General features: G+C 45.3%; 1 protein-coding gene and 1 long non-coding RNA gene across 3 annotated transcripts in view; one reads left to right on the forward strand and one right to left on the reverse strand.

Annotated features, from left to right (window-relative positions):
- The window catches only part of LOC144889664 (uncharacterized), a 306,207-nt gene that overhangs the window by 247,048 nt on the left and 40,274 nt on the right, over positions 1-18,885 (reverse strand). The gene's annotated exons all lie outside the window — the stretch shown is intronic.
- Positions 1-18,885, forward strand: part of LOC137419054 (uncharacterized) — a 76,740-nt gene that overhangs the window by 51,158 nt on the left and 6,697 nt on the right. Inside the window, exons 2-3 of one of the 2 annotated variants that reach the window (XM_078770745.1) lie at positions 8,235-8,375; positions 8,516-11,216. In XM_078770745.1, the coding sequence (XP_078626871.1) occupies positions 8,634-9,827 (1,194 nt within the window). In that variant the 5' untranslated portion in view covers positions 8,235-8,375; positions 8,516-8,633 and the 3' untranslated portion in view covers positions 9,828-11,216. Of the gene's footprint in view, positions 1-8,234; positions 8,376-8,515; positions 11,217-18,885 lie in introns of those variants that run through there. The other variant, XR_013621983.1, reaches the window with a different exon arrangement.

Below are 18,885 nucleotides of genomic sequence, written 5' to 3' on the forward strand. Positions count from 1 at the left end.
CCACTTTTCTAAGATGGTCTCCAAAGACTGTCGCCGACTGGGCATCCTCCATCGTGTGACGTCCTTCCTTGGCACCTTTGATCTCCTCACCACATACAAAGCTTTCATCCACAGCTTGATGGAGTACTGCTCTCCCTTCTGGGTTGGTGCTCCTTTCCTAACACCTCGCTCGGTTTCACGCTGTCAAAACCAGAGCTTTCAGAATCATTGGAATCTCCTGCGATGAAGCTGATTCTGATGGCCTTTCACTTGCTCACCGCAGACTGGTGGTCTTTCTGTTGATGGTCTTTCTGTCTTCTACCATCTTCTATCTGGCCTAGGTCCCCCAGCACTGTCTGTGCTCTGTCCCCCAAATATTCCTTCAGGACGCACAAGGTCTGCCTGTATCCCTCTTCTGGTAAATCTGCCAAAATCAAGACTCTCTGCTCACCTTCACTCTTTCATTCCTCTTTTCTCCCTCGTCTGGAACAAACTCCCACTCTATCTTCAATCCCAATCCTCCCTCCAGGTCTTTAAAACTGCTGTTCACCACCATCTCTTATCTTCCCCCATCCAAAACTTTAATCTTTTGTACCCCCGTTAATAAACCCCAAATCCACCTCTTTCAATCTCCGACTTCATTCCTGAAATGCCTAGTAGTGTCAATTTGTTTTATACGTTGTACCATCCCTTCCCTCCCCACCCCCAGCCCTCTCTCTTCCACAGATCTCTGGATGTCCCTGTTCTCTACTGTTGGTTTGCTTGTTTGATTCGCTCTCTCTCTCTCTCCCCATCTTGTCTCCCGCTCCCTTCAACATGTTTTATTTGCTATGTTTTGCGTTGAATGTTCGCTCTTACACAAGCCTCGATCTTATATGCAAAAAAAAAAGTCAAGCTAGGGTGAGCAGGTCCTGGTGGCCTTACTTGAGAAGGATATGGAGGAGCTCATGGCCCAGGAAGCTGTATATGAATGTAACATTGTGGGAGAAGGACCAGGAGGGGAAGCAGGAGATGTGCCGATAGCGATTGAGGACCAAAGCCTCCCCCCCTCTCAAACCCTCCCTCCCACCTCCCCAACCCCCCCTCCCCCCTATCTCCCCAATCCCCCCTCCCAACCCACCCTCCCCCACCCCCACCTCCCCACTTCCCCACCAGCCCCTGGAAAAGGCAACACCAATAACATAGAATAGTGGGACACCGTTGCCTTTGACTAGATGATGTTGTTGATTCGTCAACTAATGGCACAGGTGATGGTTAAAATGCAGGAGGGACAAGGTGGCTGGCATTAGGCATGACATGCATGCAGGGCAGGTAGAGGTGAAGGTTGATATGAAGGCTATGGGCAATGAGGTAGCCGCAACACTCGAGGCTGTACTGAGAGAGGTGAGTGAGCATGTGGATGGTGTCCGGAATGAGATGGGAGCAGGTGAGGCTAGAATGATGGAGATAATTGGGATAAAAGAAGAGGTTAATGGACTTAAACAGGGAGTACTGTGGATGTGGATGTGGATGTGATGAGGAAAAAGAACAGAAGAAGCAAATCGGAAGAAATACAGGATCTAAGGGCAGCTGGAGAAATGCCCTTAGATTCTGTATTTGGACTTGAACAGCAGGAAGGATGTAAAAAGAGAAATGTTGGCAAGTAAGAAAAGAATTCAAAATGGGACATAATAGTGCGGGAGCCCAGAAACATTTGTTTCACATCTCGAGTACAAAAGGTTTGAGGCCTGGAATATATGCATCTATGATAGGAGACCCCAAAAAGGCAATTCTTAAGTTCTGCAATTCTGCACAGCAACCAGGGGGCGCCACCAAAGACCCCTAAATGTGACTCTTAATTCACAATTTGAGTACATCTTTCAAACTTGTCTTAAAATGTTCTCTATAGGAGTGGAAATCAGAATTCCCAATTCTTAAGTTTTCAATTTGTGTATTAGGTCGCTTAAGAACGACCTAATTTAATGCTAATTAACGCTAATTAGCATTTTTAATTCACAATTTGAGTACATCCATGAAACATATGGCAATGTATTCCTTAGGTCATCCTAAATCAAGATCAGTCATTCTTAAGTATCCATTTCATGTATTAACCCACTTAAGAATGCACACTGACAAAAAGGAGAAACATAGATTGTATACAAACACAATGTTTTATTTTTTTATAAACTACACAAAAATGTACTTAGTATGCATGAATTATGCTTCAAAATCAGATCATAGTAAGTCATGTAGTAAATTGGCGTCCTGGTTCTACCGCCCATCAACAATTAAATCTCAAATCTCGGAACAAAAAACAATTTTTAATGTTAATTTTATAAAAATTAATACCTAATGTCTAACTTTTACTCTATTAGCGATATTGCTGTTTTATCTCTGACTATCGCTTATAAACTATTTAACATGTTTAAGCTAATTACCCTGAACTAAAAACAAATTTTAATGTATGTAAAAACTCAACTAACTATATCAACGAAAAATTATTGAATTTATCTCAAACATCAACATGATTGTATATATGTTGTTTTATCCAACATTCCTAACATTATTTTGCTTAAAATTTCAAAAACATTACAAATTCCCTGTCAGGATGCTTTGGATATGTACCGTACTGAATATAATCGTATGAACAGGTTTGGTCGATTGTAAACCTACACATCACCATCATCACCATCTCCTTCAACGTCCTCTTCATCAGAATATGACTGCGCTAGGACCTCATCATCGTCAGCATCAGCTAATTCTTCATCATCTGGAACGAGCGACTCCGGAAGTTGGTCTCCCTCAAACCAGATGGGTTTATATTGATCTCCCACTAGTTCCCATCCGTCATCCTCTGATGGGTGTTGCTGGATGATTGGCTGGTCAGCATTGGCCCACATTCTTGAAACAAGCGATACACGCTTTATGTGGGCAGCAACCTCTCTTTCGCATGGAGGAATACTACTGGCATCAGCTCCCTTCAGCTTTTCAAGTGGGTTCTTTCCTCTTAACTTGGGCTTGTAAATTCTTTCAAAGGTCTTGAACCTGTAGGCGTTTAACGTTTCCTTCGACTTCTCTTTGGCTCCATACATTATAGCAGTGAATTTCAAGAGTGTGTCCTTGCATTTCTCGCTTGGCAGTCCATCTGTTGACAAAGCTTTGAAAGCTTGCTGTACATCGGGCATCTTTTCCAGCTTATTAAAGGGCTGAACCTTGCCCTTTCTTACAAATGCTGCGGTGTAATCCGAGCCGGTAAAGGCATGGAAGGCAGGGAGGGAACTGCACAGTTGTGGTCCCAGTGACTTGGATATCGCTGTTAGGTCAATGAGCCTCCGATTACGCTTGGATGTAGTACCGACATCCATCCAGATGTGGCTGCTGAATTTCTCACAATGATAGAGCAGAATAACAGCTATGTCCGTGTCTGAGGTGCGTATTACTACATTTCCATTCGAGGTGTCTGCTGCCTTTGCATGCATGCAGATCTTGGTATCCGCTTCTTCATGGTTGTTACTGAGCATGTCTACGGTATCTCGCTTGACCTCTCCTTCGCTTACGTGGAAATGGAAGCACTGGCCTGACGGAACATCTAGGAAGACATCACAGGTCCCAAGTATATGAGCGTATGCTTGATCCTGCCATTCTCTTGCAAGAAAATCAGGAAGTTCCCGTTTGAATGACCTGGACGTTAGCGCTTTGCTGATATCGTTGGGCCTTCTTTGTGCTGGACCAGTAATAATGTAGGATCTGCTGTCCTCGGCTGTTGTCCCCCATCTGGCTCTTTCTGCATCCTTCAGTGACGGTTGAGGGTAATCATCAAAGGCTACGTGTACCCGGACTTTGGACAATGACAATACTTGGTAGAGTATGCTCCTCGCTAGACCTCCATATGTGGGTGGTAAGTTTGGAGGTAGGGTGTGCAGAAGATATTGTCCATCTACTACGTATGCATTGATCTGTTGAGGTCCGTCTCCTTTGATCTCCTTGCTCTCCAGTAAGTTAAGCAACTTACTTTTATCTGTCTTGACCATGCTCTCATCAGGATTGCACATCGTGAGTGGTACTGGTGTAAGGGGATATTGGAATATATGCTGCAGGTCAACATCACGCTTTGATGCAAGGATTATTAGGCGGCCCATCAAATCACGAGTACACTTCAGAACTGCCACTTTCTTATCCGGTGTTCGTCTATTTCTGGCACATTCGTCTACGAATGTTTTGAGAGGAGCTTTCTTTATGGGTTGTTCAAACCTACTGTCATCGGCCTCGCATGCTGTGATGAATGCCTGGTGTAATGTCCTTCCACTTGCTGGCACATTCAGTAAACTTTCGCGGACTGTTTCACTAGTTGCCCTTCCTGTATGGATGTTGTACAACATGGTATCTGCATCTGTTTCGTTCCCAAACGGATTGCAACTATCCTGGATTTGTTTCACCATGGTTTTCACATCTCTATCGTCACGTTTTATTCGTGCAGGTCTCAGTTCAGCAGTTGTGTCTTCTTTGACTATCAGCCCAGCCATTTCGTGGAGTAGACTAACGAATGAAGCTCTAGTGGATTTCGTAAGCATCCAGCGAAGTCGTGCCGCATAATTATTCGTTGAAGAAGTGAATCCAGTTCTTCTCGAAGCTGCATCCGCATTAATCGTCTGTTCTAGAGTCAAGTCGACCGGGCATCTACTGAATGGATGTTCTGTTCGTCGTACAGTATAGACGCCTGCTTCCAGTATTTGACGTAGGCCAGGATGGCTGTCTTCCATGTTCATCAAATCGAGTTGGAACTTTGTCAGCCACCGACTGTAATTTACATGGTTTGTAGCAAAGAACAGTCCAATGAGTCCGGTCAGTGAGTATGTATAGAGATCGATATCATTCGTTCGAATCGCCCGTTCGAGCTCGTGGTATTTATGAATGTAATCTATATACATTCTCCAAAACTGGGCGGTTGCACCATGGCCTCCAGATCTTGTCACTTGGGTATATGCTTCATACGCGGCTGTGCATGCTTTGAAGACGTCCGAGTCTAGAGCAGACTGAAGCTGCTCCCACGTGGTCAGTTGAATGCTGCTTATCAATGCTTCTGTTTCTTCTCTGTGTGGGTAAGAGTCTAAGAAGGATGAGAAGTGTAGCATCTCAAGAGCAAGGGCTAGTATGGGGTGCAATCTCTTGCACCTGTTGAAATGTTTCCCCGTCAAAAATCCGTTTAAGGATCCGGTTGCAAGTACCTCAGATTCAGTCAGCATTTCTGGTCCTCCAGAGTTGGACAGGAGTTTCCCAATAGCGATGATGATGTACTCAAAGAGAAGATGTACTCAAATTGTGAATTAACACTCACCTTGCCAGGGACGGGGTCAATGAGTACATTTTGCGTTCTTAAGTGGGTTAATACATGAAATGGATACTTAAGAATGACTGATCTTGATTTAGGATGACCTAAGGAATACATTGCCATATGTTTCATGGATGTACTCAAATTGTGAATTAAAAATGCTAATTAGCGTTAATTAGCATTAATTAGGTCGTTCTTAAGCGACCTAATACACAAATTGAAAACTTAAGAATTGGGAATTCTGATTTCCACTCCTATAGAGAACATTTTAAGACAAGTTTGAAAGATGTACTCAAATTGTGAATTAAGAGTCACATTTAGGGGTCTTTGGTGGCGCCCCCTGGTTGCTGTGCAGAATTGCAGAACTTAAGAATTGCCTTTTTGGGGTCTCCTATCATAGATGCATATATTCCAGGCCTCAAACCTTTTGTACTCGAGATGTGAAACAAATGTTTCTGGGCTCCCGCACTATAATGGCCGGACACAGAAGATAAAATAAATGGGTCGAAGGATTAGAGACGAAAGAACGGAAAATGAAAGAAATAATGGAAGACACCAAAGTAATCTCAAGCACAAGAAGATAAGCGAGAGGGCAAAGAATGTTGAGGAGGAGATCAAGGAATATGAAGAAACAATGTGTAAAGATCGGGATAACACATGACAGGTGCAGGTGGAGAGGATATGAGCGATCAAAGCGGACCACGACGAGGTGAAGCTGTGTGAACTGCAGCAATTTCATGGTGTGAAAGGGTGTGTGCCGAGTTTGGGTGGAATAAAGAGGCCAGGGTTCCTTGGAGTGCCGAGCCTGAGAGTAATGGAGTGTGTGCCGTGAGCGTGCAGAGTGGAGTGCATGAACGAGCGAGGGTACGGGTCATGCATCGATTCAGACGGGGGTAACCGTTAGCTTGACTGAGGGGAGGGGTGAGGTTACCGAGCGGGAAATATTTTAAATGTTAAGATGTGCTCATCCTGTGCGCGGGAGATTAAAAAGAACAGGTTTGTCATCCGTACCGGTCCAGGGAGGGTACATTTCAAGGCACTCCATGTCACTGTGTGTTAGCGGTCCGTGTCGGGCAAAACGCCCGTATGCAGATGATTGAAAAAAAAATTCCCAAGAAATGGTGTGCTGCTGAGTGTGCGCTGCACAAATGCTGCATCCGGCACAATTGGCTAATTCAGCTGCGGGATCTCCGTGGAAAGGCTCATATCAAGTTGTGTGTGAACTGTCATGGAGAGACCCATGTGTGTGAATGGAGTGAGATTGACTGTGGAGTGGATTGTGTGAATAAATGGTGTGCGTGTGACGGCTGGTGTGTGTAAGTTGTGTATGCTGGGCCATGAGGCGATTTGGGGATGTACCACGTTGTGGTGAAGTGGTGTGGTTTTGGTGAAGGTTACGGGGCTTCGCATATGTGCGTGACGTCTGTAGGGGTTCCGCAGCGCGAGCAGTGGATGTGCAGAACACGACCGGGTTCCCGTCGGGAATCCGCCCAATGTGAGTTCAAACATTTAAATTCATTGGCAGGTTCCAGATGTGCCGCAGAATGTTCCCACAGAGGGGGAATTGCATAGGAAAGAATATTTAGTGCGGAAGCGGGTTAAAAGCTGGAACTCTAGAGCAATCGCTGCTTTTTGAACGTGTTGGGCACCCGAGGAGAAGCTGCCTACCTGTTCATGCCATGTAAGGATCACCTGCCGAGATAAATTGTCTTGCCAGGTTTGGCGGTCTCAATTGGCGTCATTCGTTACTTAACATCCCGTTAGGCCACAAAGCTAGTTCAGTGGTCGGGGAGAGTCCGAGAAATTCCAGAAAATGTTTTAAATAATTTTTCAATCTTTATTTCATGGAAATTGAATTAAATACTTAAACACTGTTGAATACAAATCGCCGCCTTGTTATTTCCACTAACCTTCAGGTTAGCATGTTTCAATAGCACTTAACATCCGGAATTTTTATTTTTATCAATATTTAACTTCATGATGAGTTCATCTGGAACGATTTTCCGGGGAGCTTATGTGATGGTGCGTCATCAGTCCGTCCATCCATCCATTTTTCCGGAAACACTTACAACTTTTTCTCCTCAACCGCTGATTGAATTGTGATGAAACTTGGCACAAATTATATTTGTTGCGCTGTCACTAAAGTTTTTCACGGCATTAAAAAATTGGGTCTTCCGGGAGTCAAAATGGATCCATGTTTAACACCCCCAAAATAGGAATTACCTTTTGACTCTGAAATTATACACACTATTTTGATGAAACTCGACCACAACCGTCATCACCTTTGATGTACCAATGTTTGTTCATGGCACGTAGAAAATCGAAGTCTAAGGGGCTCAATGGTGGGGGGGGGGGGGGGGGGAGCACACAATTTTGATGACACTTGACCACAACCTTCACCACTGTGCTGTACCAAAGTTTGTTCATGGCATTTTAAAAAATCTGCCCCTTTGGGGTTGTGCAGGGGGCAGTGTCTGCCCTCCAAAATAGGTATTTTCTTTCTTCTCAGAAATTACACATCCAATTCCAATAAAACTTGACCACAACATTCTGTTCATCAAACCCATGATGTACCAACGTTTTTTCCCAGCATTTACAAAAATGGGGTCTAATGAAGTGTATGGGCGTTGGGGGAGGGGGGGGGGGGGGATGGAGGTTAATTTTTCTTTTGTTTGTTTAAAGTCTTATGATGACGTTTGTATGATTGTACATGCTGCCCTGTCCTCCAGCATCCATTCAAATTGGTTAAAAATGCCCTGATATGGTTTAAAATACCTTTAGTCAGTGTAGTATACTGCTTTATTCGACCAGATGAGCGCCCAGGGGTATTGCCCCTCTGTTTATATTTAAATGGAAGTATACATTTCATGACATAACATGTTCTATGATCTCTCAAGATGGATCTGTCTCATTTCCCTCCAAACTACTGATGCTGATTTGTACACAGGTGATGTCTATCCTGTAAATGTGGAAGGCCGACAACACAACAATGATTCATCTGTCACAGAAGATTCAAAATGTGCTTCGGCAAAGAAAGGTTCAGATGATATTCACATGACAAAAGGAAGTGCTGCCTGTTTTGCAACTGGTGAGTGGAAACGTAATAAAATTAACTTTGCAGAAGAGATCATTTGTGTTGAGAAAATATTAAATTTTTGGAAAAGTGTTAAATATTTATCATTTTGATTTTGACAAAAAAAAAAATTGTTGTGTTCTTTCTTTCTGTAGAACAATCCAGAAGTAATATGAGACAAATAACGTCCAGTGCCAGCTTGACAGTGAAGAAGAAGCCTTTTTGAAGAAAGAATCATGAGATCAAGACTCACTTCCTATAAAATACAAGTGCATGTCTGGGCCTTGCAACACCAATATTAATATTAAATTGAACAAACACAAAAAGGTTGTAGAAAGGGGAAAACGTTATCAGTGTAATGTGTGCAGAATGGATTTTGCTTCAACGAATAACATCAAAATGCACATGAGGATTCATACAGGAAAACACCCCCACAAGTGCTCTGTCTTTGATAAAGGTTTCTTGACACAAAGCAATTTGAAGAAACATATGAGGATCCATGCAGGAGAGCGTCCTCTCAAATGCTCGATTTGTGAGAAAGGTTTCTCTCAAAAAGGCAATTTGAAATCACATATGAGGATCCACACAGGAGAGCAACCTTACAAATGCTCGATATGTGACAAAGGTTTCTCACAAAACAGCCATTTGAAATCACATATGAGGATCCATACAGGAGAGCAACCTTACAAATGCTCGATATGTGACAAAGGTTTCTCTCAAAACAGCGATTTGAAATCACATATGAGGATCCATACAGGAGAGCGACCTTACAAATGCTCGATATGTGATAAAGGTTTCTCTCGAAACGGCGATTTGAAATCACATATGAGGATCCACACAGGAGAGCGACCTTATAAATGCTCGATATGTGATAAAGGTTTCTCTCGAACCAGCCATTTGAAATCACATATGAGGATCCATACAGGAGAGCGACCTTATAAATGCTCGATATGTGATAAAGGTTTCTCTCGAACCAGCCATTTGAAATTACATATAAGGATCCATACAGGAGAGCGACCTTACAATTGCTCTATATGTGATAAAGCTTTCTCTGGAAACAGCAAATTGAAATTACATATGAGGATCCATACAGGAGAGCGACCTTACAAATGCTCGATATGTGATAAAGGTTTCTCTCAAAACAGCAGTTTGAAATTACATATGAGGATCCATTCAGGAGAGCGACCTTCCAAATGCTCGATATGTGATAAAGGTTTCTCTCAAAAAGACAGTTTGAAATTACATATGAGGGTCCATTCAGGAGAACAACCTTACAAATGCTCGATATGTGATAAATGTTTCTCTCGAAAAGGCGATTTGAAATCACATATGAGGATCCATACAGGAGAGCAACCTTACAAATGCTCGATATGTGATAAAGGTTTCTCTCGAAAAGACAGTTTGAAATTACATATGAGGATCCACACAGGAGAGATGAAATCTGTAATACCAGGATATGAAAAATGAGACGAAGAGGATTTGGAAATTGAAGAAATCTGAAATTGTACCAGTGATAGTGAGAGCAACAGGGAATCCGGATGATCAAGAAAATCCCAAAGAAGTACTTATAAAGCATTCCGGGGAATATCATGACAAAGAATCTACAGCTGTCAGAGGTTCAGTGAGGATTCTGAAACGAGCCCTTGGACCAAAGCTATGAGAACAAAGTTTCACAAACTGGACAATGAAAAAGAATCCTTTACCGAAAAAGAAGGTAGAGATTTTGAGTTCTGGGAGAACTTCCTACCACCTTCTAAATAAAACCGGACTGTGGAGATAACAACCAACGAGAGTATCCGTACAAATAGACCATGGGCCGAGTCCACTAATTCTGCTTGGTTTTCGAATTCCCCGGTCTACGATGAGAAGTATCTGCATATGTGCTTGATATGTTTAATAAGTGTACATGAACCATTAATGAAATGTTCCCATGTTCGAAATTTGCACATTAATGAGCAACGGCCCAAAACAAAGAGGAAGTTAAACTCTGTTGGTGAGGACTTTCTTTTCCCCAGCAACGGTTGCATAGATGCTTCTAAATCGAGATTTTGAGCATTGCAATCCTCTGATCATGCAAAGGTATGATTTTGCAAATCATCTGATGTTATCAGATGATTATGTTATCAGATGTTATCAGATGCTGATAAGGCACATTTTGTGAATGGCCGCTTGGGAGTTTGCTCGCAATATGTGCTTGTACATGAAATCTCTGTATGGAGGCAAACTTTTCTCTCCACAGCTCCCAGTCTTGAACATTCTGCATCTTGCTTCATTTACATCACGACAGCCCTTCTGCCCATAGAGTTCACAGGTGTATGCTTCGATGTCTTCATGCAAGGATGGTGGTACTGTAAACGTCATGCCAAGCTTTTCAAATGTTGAGCAGTGGTCTTTACTTGATGTCAAGATCTTTGCAGATTTTGGTTTACTATTACCATACAAAGCACTCACTGTGTCGGTTCCAGTAAAACAATGAAATCCTATTAACGCAGAACAAACAAACTCATCTCGCGAGATCTCGAGACGACATCACAAATTTTTCGATGCTCCACATGGTCTCCACGTTTTCAAAGATAAGTCTGTTCACAATTATATTTTGTCGTAACTGTATTTTATCTTTTGGCGTGTGAACTTATAGGGAGTCCCTTGGATGTTTCTCGGTGTTTATCTTTAATAAATTAATCGTTTGTTTGCCACGCGGGGTGTGAGGCCTTGCAGCCTCAGGCTTCCCCCGTCGAAGTTTGTTTCTTCCCTTGCTGGTTTTGCTAGGTTTTTTGATTTTCCCTTCTCCCCCAAACTTTCACTGAACATCTGCTATTTGTCTGACGTTGTAACCCCCACCCCCCCCCCCCCTCCAAATAAAAAAAAACAACTTTTATTTCCCTTTCTCCTCGTGTGCTTTTGCCTCTGCCCACATGCGCTGTCTCGCCCCACCCCCATTTTCCCCTTGCCTTCCACGTTTTGCCCTGTGCACGTGGTTGTCCATCAAGGCCCTCTCCCCATTGGTATTTTTGTGAATAAAACATTGTTCTTCACGGTTCTGTTTAAATATGTTTAAACTTTCCCCTTCAGTGTTTTATTCAGTGGTTTATAACAACACGCTGTTTTTCTTCCTAAATAAAAAGCTCCTTTAAATTTCCTCTTCAACTCATTCCATTTCAAAAAAATATTCAATCTCTTATAATTCTTTCTCACAACATGCTCTAAATCCTCATTCATTCCACCCCTCCTCCATCGTTCTTAAACGGATCGCTAACTTGAAAATCACAACAAACCCAATTTGTTATATATGTTCATCTTTCATAAATCATCCACTTTCTAAACTCCCCCCTTGCCCCTCCCCTCCGAATCTCCCCACTTGCCCCTCCCCTCCGAATCTCCCCACTTGCCCCTCCCCTCCTAAACTCCCCCATTGCCCCTCCCTGCCTAAACTCCCCCTTGCCCCTCCCCTTCAAATCTCCGCCCTTGCCCCTCGCCTCTTAACTCCCCCCTTGCCCCTCCCCTCCTAAGCTCCTCCCTTGCCCCTCCCATTCAAAACTCACCCCCAACCCCTCCCCTTCAAATCTCCCCTCCAACAATCCCTCCCAAATTCTCCCTCCTCCCCCCTCCATCTCAAAGCTGCCTCCTCCCCACTTCGTCTCCCTTCTATGTCATACCTCCACCTCCCCCAACCTTCTACTTTCCTCTACCCCCCCTCAAACAAATCCTCACTGTGCCTCATCCCATCACCATCAAACCTTTCGTCCTTCTCATCCTTACCTTTCTTGTAACTCTTCTGTAATCTCTGACACACTATCAACTGCTCTTCCTACATTCCCCTCTCACCCTTTATCTGACCTTACCCCTCCCCTCCCCTGTCCTGCACCCGATGCTCCCCCTCTCTCCTCATTAACGGCATGGACATCAAACATCCGGGGCCTTCGCTCAAACATGATTGATCTCTCCATTCAGGTTGCTTCTGAGAAAACAGACTTGATCTGCTTCACAGAAACTTTCCTCCTTCAAGATGTCTCTGATTCCTTAATATCTCTTCCTGGTTACTCCCTCCTCCGGCATGATAGACCTGATCCTCGTCCTGGTGGTGGGGTGGCTATCTTTATCAAAAACTCTCTTCCTCACTCTCCCTGCACTGCCCTCTCTCCACCCCACCCACAGGAGTACCCTGGCTACGGCTTCCTCTTCGCTCCCACCTTTTGTTCATATGTGTTCTGTTCCGTCCTCCAAAGTGATGACTCCATTTACATTTCGCTGTCGGACAACATGGACCAACTTCTATCAACTCATCCAAACTCTCTCTTCCTCATATGTGGCGACTTCAACTGTCATGATGCCAGCTGGCTGGGTGTGGGTTCATCTCTCACCAGCCATGGCACCTAAGCAAAGGACTTCTGCGACTCATTGGGACTGACACAATCTGTCAATTTCCCGACCCGGATCTCAGTCAATGGAGTATCTTCTCTTCTGGACTTGGTTATGACTAACTTCCCTGCAAATGTCTGCTGCTCTTCTTCTGCTCCAATCGGTTCTTCTGAACATGTGCTTGTTAAAGTGGACATCTCACTGGGCATTCTCAGAGAGCCTCCTCAGCTCCGACGAGTCTGGCATTTCACTCAGGCCGGCTGACACGGTCTGCAAGCAGCCATCTATCAACTGGACTGGTCTCCCATCTCTAATGCCTCTGACATCAATTCTTCCTGGGAATTCTTCCAAAGCAAACTGCTCTCTTTCATGCACAGATTTATCCCATCTCGTCTTCAGTTGTCTTACCCTTCCCTCCCGTCCATGTTACACTGAATCTTGTGGTGAGGCAGTTGCCCTGAAACAACTTGCCTTTGCGTCTTGGAAGGCAAATCCAACGTGTGTTTCTACCCTCAGGAGTGCCAGAAGGCACTATCTCTCCACACTCAAGATTGAACTCTCAAACCTGTCTCCTTCCTCCAAATCCTGGTGGCGTCTGGTCAAATCCGTTTCTGGTGTTTGTACCCCCTCCATCCCCTCCCTTACTTCAAATGGCTACACAGTTGACACTGCACGTGACAAAGCCGAATGCCTCAACTCTTTGTTTGCCTCAAAATCTTGTGTCCCAAACACATCTCTCTCTGTTCCCACCTTTCCCAGTCGAAACCAACTGCTCCTGGACTCTGTGTCCTTCTCTCCTGACAAGGTGGAGAAGTTTTTATCAAACCTCGACTCTGATTCTGCAACTGGACCAGATGGCATCAGCCCACGGGTCCTAAAATCCTGCTCTTCCACTCTATCTCACCCTCTCTCTGTTCTTTTCACCCTCTCTTTTGCTCAAGGTCATCTGCCAGCATCTTGGAAATCAGCAAACATTACAGCTTTACCCCAAAAAGGTGCAAAAACAGATCCTTGCAACTACAGACCAATCAGCCTGCTCCCAATTATCAGCAAAGTCATGGAATCCATCATTGCTTCAGATATCAAATCCTTCCTCTTTTTTTTTTTTTTTTTTTTTTTTTTTTTTGTATACAATATCGAGGCTCGTGAAAGAGCGAACATTAATCACACAGAAAGACAAACCGACACATAAAACATATAACATAGGGAGCGGTAGACAAGATGGGGAGAGAGGGGGAAGGACACAAACACAACATTTGAGAGCAGGGACCGAGAGACATGGAGACATCGAGAGATCTGAGAGAGGGCGAGGGCTTTGGGGGGGGGGGGCGTGGGAAGGGGGCAGTGGGAGAGGTATAAAACATATGGACACTGCCAGGACTTCCAGGAAAGAAGTTGGAATTTCAAACAAGGTGGATCTGGGGTGAATTAGCGGGGGTAGAAAAGATCAAGGTTTTGGATGGGGGAAGATAAGAGATGGTGGTGAACAGCTGTTTTAAAGACCTGGAGGGAGGAGTGGGATTGAAGGGAGTGAGGGAGTTTGTTCCAGAGGCGGGAGAAAAGAGGAATGAAAGAGTGAAGGTGAGCGGAGAGCCGAGATTTCGGCAGTTTAACCATCAGAGGGTTGCTGGCAGATCTTGTGCGACCTGTAGGAATATTTGGGGGACAGAGCACAGAGAGAGCTGGGGGTGCAAGGCTGGAGAGGAGTCGGTAGAAGACAGAAAGACCACCTACCTGCCTGCGGTGAGTGAGTGAAAGGCCCTCAGAGATAGCTTCATCGCGGGAGATTCCAATAATTCTGAAAGCTTTGGTTTCAACAGCGTGAAGCCGAGCTAGGTGTGAGGCAGGAGCACCGGCCCATAGGGGAGAACAGTATTCCATTGAGCTGCGGATGAAAGCCTTGTATGTGGTGAGGAGCTCAGGTGTGCCGAGGAAGGACTTCGCACGACGGAGGATGCCCAGTCGGCGACTGGCTTTGGAGGCCAGCTTGGAAATGTGGTTTTCCCAAGAAAGATCATGGCAGATAGTGAGACCCAAAATCTTGAGCGACAGCACTTCTTGGAGAGGATTGTTGAGAAAGTAGATGGGAGGGTTGTCCAGTCGATCTTTTCGGAGAGACATAGTAAGAGTGTGAGATTTGTCAGGATTGAAAGACATGTTCCACTTGTTTGACCAGTCTGTGATTTTGTCCAGGTCTTCAGAGAGTGAGGAGGCAGCAGACTGCCGATCTGAGGGAAGAGGAATGGAGCGGCAGAGAGTGGAGTCATCAGCAAAGAGATAGAGAGGATTTTCGAGAGAGTCAGAGAGATCATTGATGAAGACCAGAAAAAGCACGGGGCCCAGAACACTGCCTTGGGGAACTCCAGCCTGAACAGGAAGAGGAGATGAGAGAAACCCATTCAGGGCCACACGTTGACGACGACTAGAGAGGAAGTCCGCCAGCCATGCGTGGAGATTTCCATGGATACCAAAGGAGGAGAGTTTGGTGAGCAGAGCGGGGTGCCAGACCGTGTCGAAGGCACGTGATATGTCGAGGGAGACAGCTCTAATTTCCTGTTTGGCATTGAGGACCTCCATCCATTGTTGAGACAGCAGAAGCAGCATGTCCAGAGTAGAGTGACCTGGTCTGAAACCAAATTGATGATCAGAGATCAAGCCATTGGAGAAGAGGAAAGATTTCATATCAGAAGCAATGATGGATTCCATGACTTTGCTGATAATTGGGAGAAGGCTGATTGGTCTGTAGTTGCTAGGATCTGTTTTTGCACCTTTTTTGTGCAAAGCGGTGATGTTGGCTGATTTCCAAGCAGATGGCAGTTGACCTTGAGCAAAAGAGAGGGTGAAGAGAACAGAGAGAGGGTGAGATAGAGCAGCAGAGCAGGATTTTAGGACCCGTGGGCTGATGCCGTCGGGTCCAGTTGCAGAATCAGAGTCGAGGGTTGACAGAAACTTTTCCACCTTGTCAGGAGGAAAGGACACGGAGTCCAGGAGCAGCAGGGTACGACTGGGTATGGTGGGTACAGAGAGGGATGGGTTTGGGACACAAGATTTAGAGGCAAACACAGAGTTGAGGCATTCAGCTTTTTCATGTGCGGAGTCAGCTGTGTAGCCATTTGAGGTAAGGGAGGGGATGGAGGGGGAACAAACACCAGAAACGGATTTGACCAGACGCCACCAGGATTTGGAAGAGGGAGACAGATAAGAGAGTTCGGTCTTGAGAACGGAGAGATATTGTTTCCTGGCTCTCCTGAGGGTGGACACACACTTGTTTCGGGCTTTGTGAAAGGAAATGAGATTTCCTTCCGTTGGATTTGCTTTCCAGGAGACGAAGGCAAGTTGTTTCTGGGCAACAGCCTCACCACAAGATTCCGTGTACCATGGACGGGAGGAAGGGTATGATAACTGAAGACGAGATGGGATAAATCTGTGCATGAGAGAGAGCAATTTACTTTGGAAGAATTCCCAGGATGAGTTGATGTCAGAGGTGGTAGAGATGGGAGACCAGTCCAGATGATTGATGGCTGCTTGAAGACCGTGCCAGTTGGCCTGAGTGAAATGCCAGACTCGTCGACGCTGAGCAGGCTCCCTGAGGATGGTCAGAGAGATGTCCACTTTAACAAGGACATGATCAGATGATCCGATCGGAGCAGAAGAAGAGCAGCAGACATTTTCAGGGAAGTTAGTCATAACCAAGTCCAGAAGAGAAGATGTTCCGTTGACTGAGATCCGGGTCGGGAAATTGACAGATTGTGTCAGTCCCAGTGAGTCGCAGAAGTCCTTTGCTGAGGAGCCATGGCTGGTGAGAGAGGTACCCACACCCAGCCAACTGGCATGATGACAGTTGAAATCACCACATATGAGGAAGAGAGAGTTGGGATGAGTAGATAGAAGTTGGTCCATATCATCAGACAGCGAGATGTAGATGGAGTCATCACTGTTTGGTGGACGGTACAACACACATATGAACAAGAGGTGGGAGCGAAGGGGAAGCCGTAGCCAGAGGTATTCCTGGGGGTGAGGTGGAGAGAGTGCAGTGCAGGGCGAGTGAGGAAGAGAGTTTTTGATAAAGATAGCAACCCCGCCTCCAGGACGAGGCTCAGGTCTATCATACCGGAGGAGGGAGTAGCCCGGGAGAGATACTATGGAATCAGAGACATCATAAAGGAGGAAAGTTTCTGTTAAGCAGATCACGTCTGGTTTGACAGAAGCAACCTGTATGGAGAGATCAGTTAAGTTTGAACGAAGGCCCCGGATGTTTGAGGTCCATACCGTTAATGAAGAGGAAGGGGGATCATCAGATACAGAACAGGGGGGAGGAGGGGTAGGGTAAGATGTGGAAGAGGTGGAAGAGGTAGGGAGAGCTGTTGAAGGTGTGTCAGAGATTTCAGAATAGCTCGGAGAAAGGGAAGGATGGGGCGGACAAAAGGTTTGATGGTGATTGGGTGAGCCACAATGAGGTGTTATTTGAGGAGGGGGAAGAGCGAGGCAGAAGGTTGGGGGAGATGGAGGTGAGAGTTTGAAGGGGGAAGAAGCGGGGAGGACGCTTTGAGGAGGGGGAGTGAGCGGGGGGAAATTGAGAAGCAATGAGGGTGGGGAGATTTGAAGGGGAGGGGTGAGAGGGGAGTTTGGGAGGGAAGGGACAAGGGGAGGGATTTGAAAGGGATGGGATATGGGGGAGATTTGGAGGGGAGGGGTGAGGCAGGAGTCTAGGAGGGGAGGGGCGAGGGGGCGTCTTGGCGGGGAGGGGTGAGGGAGTAGTTTAGGAGGGAGGGGGCAAGGGGGGAGATTTGAAAGGGATGGGTGATGGGGAAGATTTGGAGGGGAGGGGTGATGGGGAAGATTTGGAGGGGAGGGGTTATGGGGAAGATTTGGAGGGGAGGGGTGAGATTGGATTTTTGAAAGTGTACGATTTATGGGAAACGAACATTTATTGCAAAATGAGTTTCTTGTGACCTTCGAGTTAAAAATACGTTTAAGGACGCTGGATGGAGGATGGAGTGCAGGAGAGTTTAGGGAATGTAGAACAAAGGCACTATAGGAGATGGATATTTTTTTTGGGATGAATTGATTTGGTGAGCAAGTCGAAAGCAGCCTTTTAAAGAAGAAGAAGAAAAAGGTGTTATAAAATATGACGGAATACATAACTTGAGGGGAAAGTGTAAACATTGAAGGTTAATGAGTGAAAACTATCTGGGGAAATGGGGGAGAAACACGTGGTCGAAGAACGAACGAACGAATAAGAATGAATAAACGAATGAGAACAGAGAAGGAAATGTTTTTGTTTTTTTTTGTTTTTTTTTTTGAGTTGAGATTTACACAAGGAAGTAGGCTATGGGTGAAAAGACTGGGAATACAGAGAACGAAAGTTATTGGATCACAAACGACGGACCACTGAGAGAAAAACAAAGCCTCAAGGTTGTACAGTGCACACTGTACAAGGCCTTGCTCGCGACACGGCAAACAGACGATCAATTTATGAAAGATAAACACCGAGAAACAACCAAAGTTGCACACAATAACTTCACACACCGAAAGATAAATACAGTTTCGACAAAATACAATTGTGAACAGACTTAACTTCGAAAAACGTGGAGACCGTGTGGAGCTTCGAAAATCCCTGCCGCCGTCTCCAAGATCTCGCGAGATCTCCCAATGAGATCTCCCAATCTCCCAACGAGATCTCTTCTCCAATGGCTTGATCTCTGATCATCAATTTGGATTCAGACCAGGTCATTCTACTCTGGACATGTTGCTTCTGCTGTCTCAAAAATGGATGGAGGTCCTCAATGCCAAACAGGAAATCAGAGCTGTCTCACTTGACATATCACATGCCTTCGATACTGTCTGGCACCCAAATCTGCTCACCAAACTCACCTCCAATGGTATTCATGGAAATCTCCACTCATGGCTTGCGGACTTCCTCTCTGGTCATAGGCAACGTGTGGCCCTGAATGGATTTCTCTCATCTCCCCTTCCTGTTCTGGCTGGAGTTCCCCAAGGTAGTGTTCTGGGCCCTGTGCTATTTCTGGTCTTCATCAATGATCTCTCCGACTCCCTGGAAAATCCTGTCTATCTCTTTGCTGATGACTCCACTATCTGCCGCTCCATTCCTCATCCCTCAGATCGGCAGTCTGCAGCCTCCTCACTCTCTGCAGACCTGGACAAA

This window comes from Myxine glutinosa, chromosome 1, assembly GCF_964187855.1.
Source record: "Myxine glutinosa chromosome 1, kmMyxGlut1.1, whole genome shotgun sequence".
Classification (NCBI taxonomy): domain Eukaryota; kingdom Metazoa; phylum Chordata; class Myxini; order Myxiniformes; family Myxinidae; genus Myxine; species Myxine glutinosa.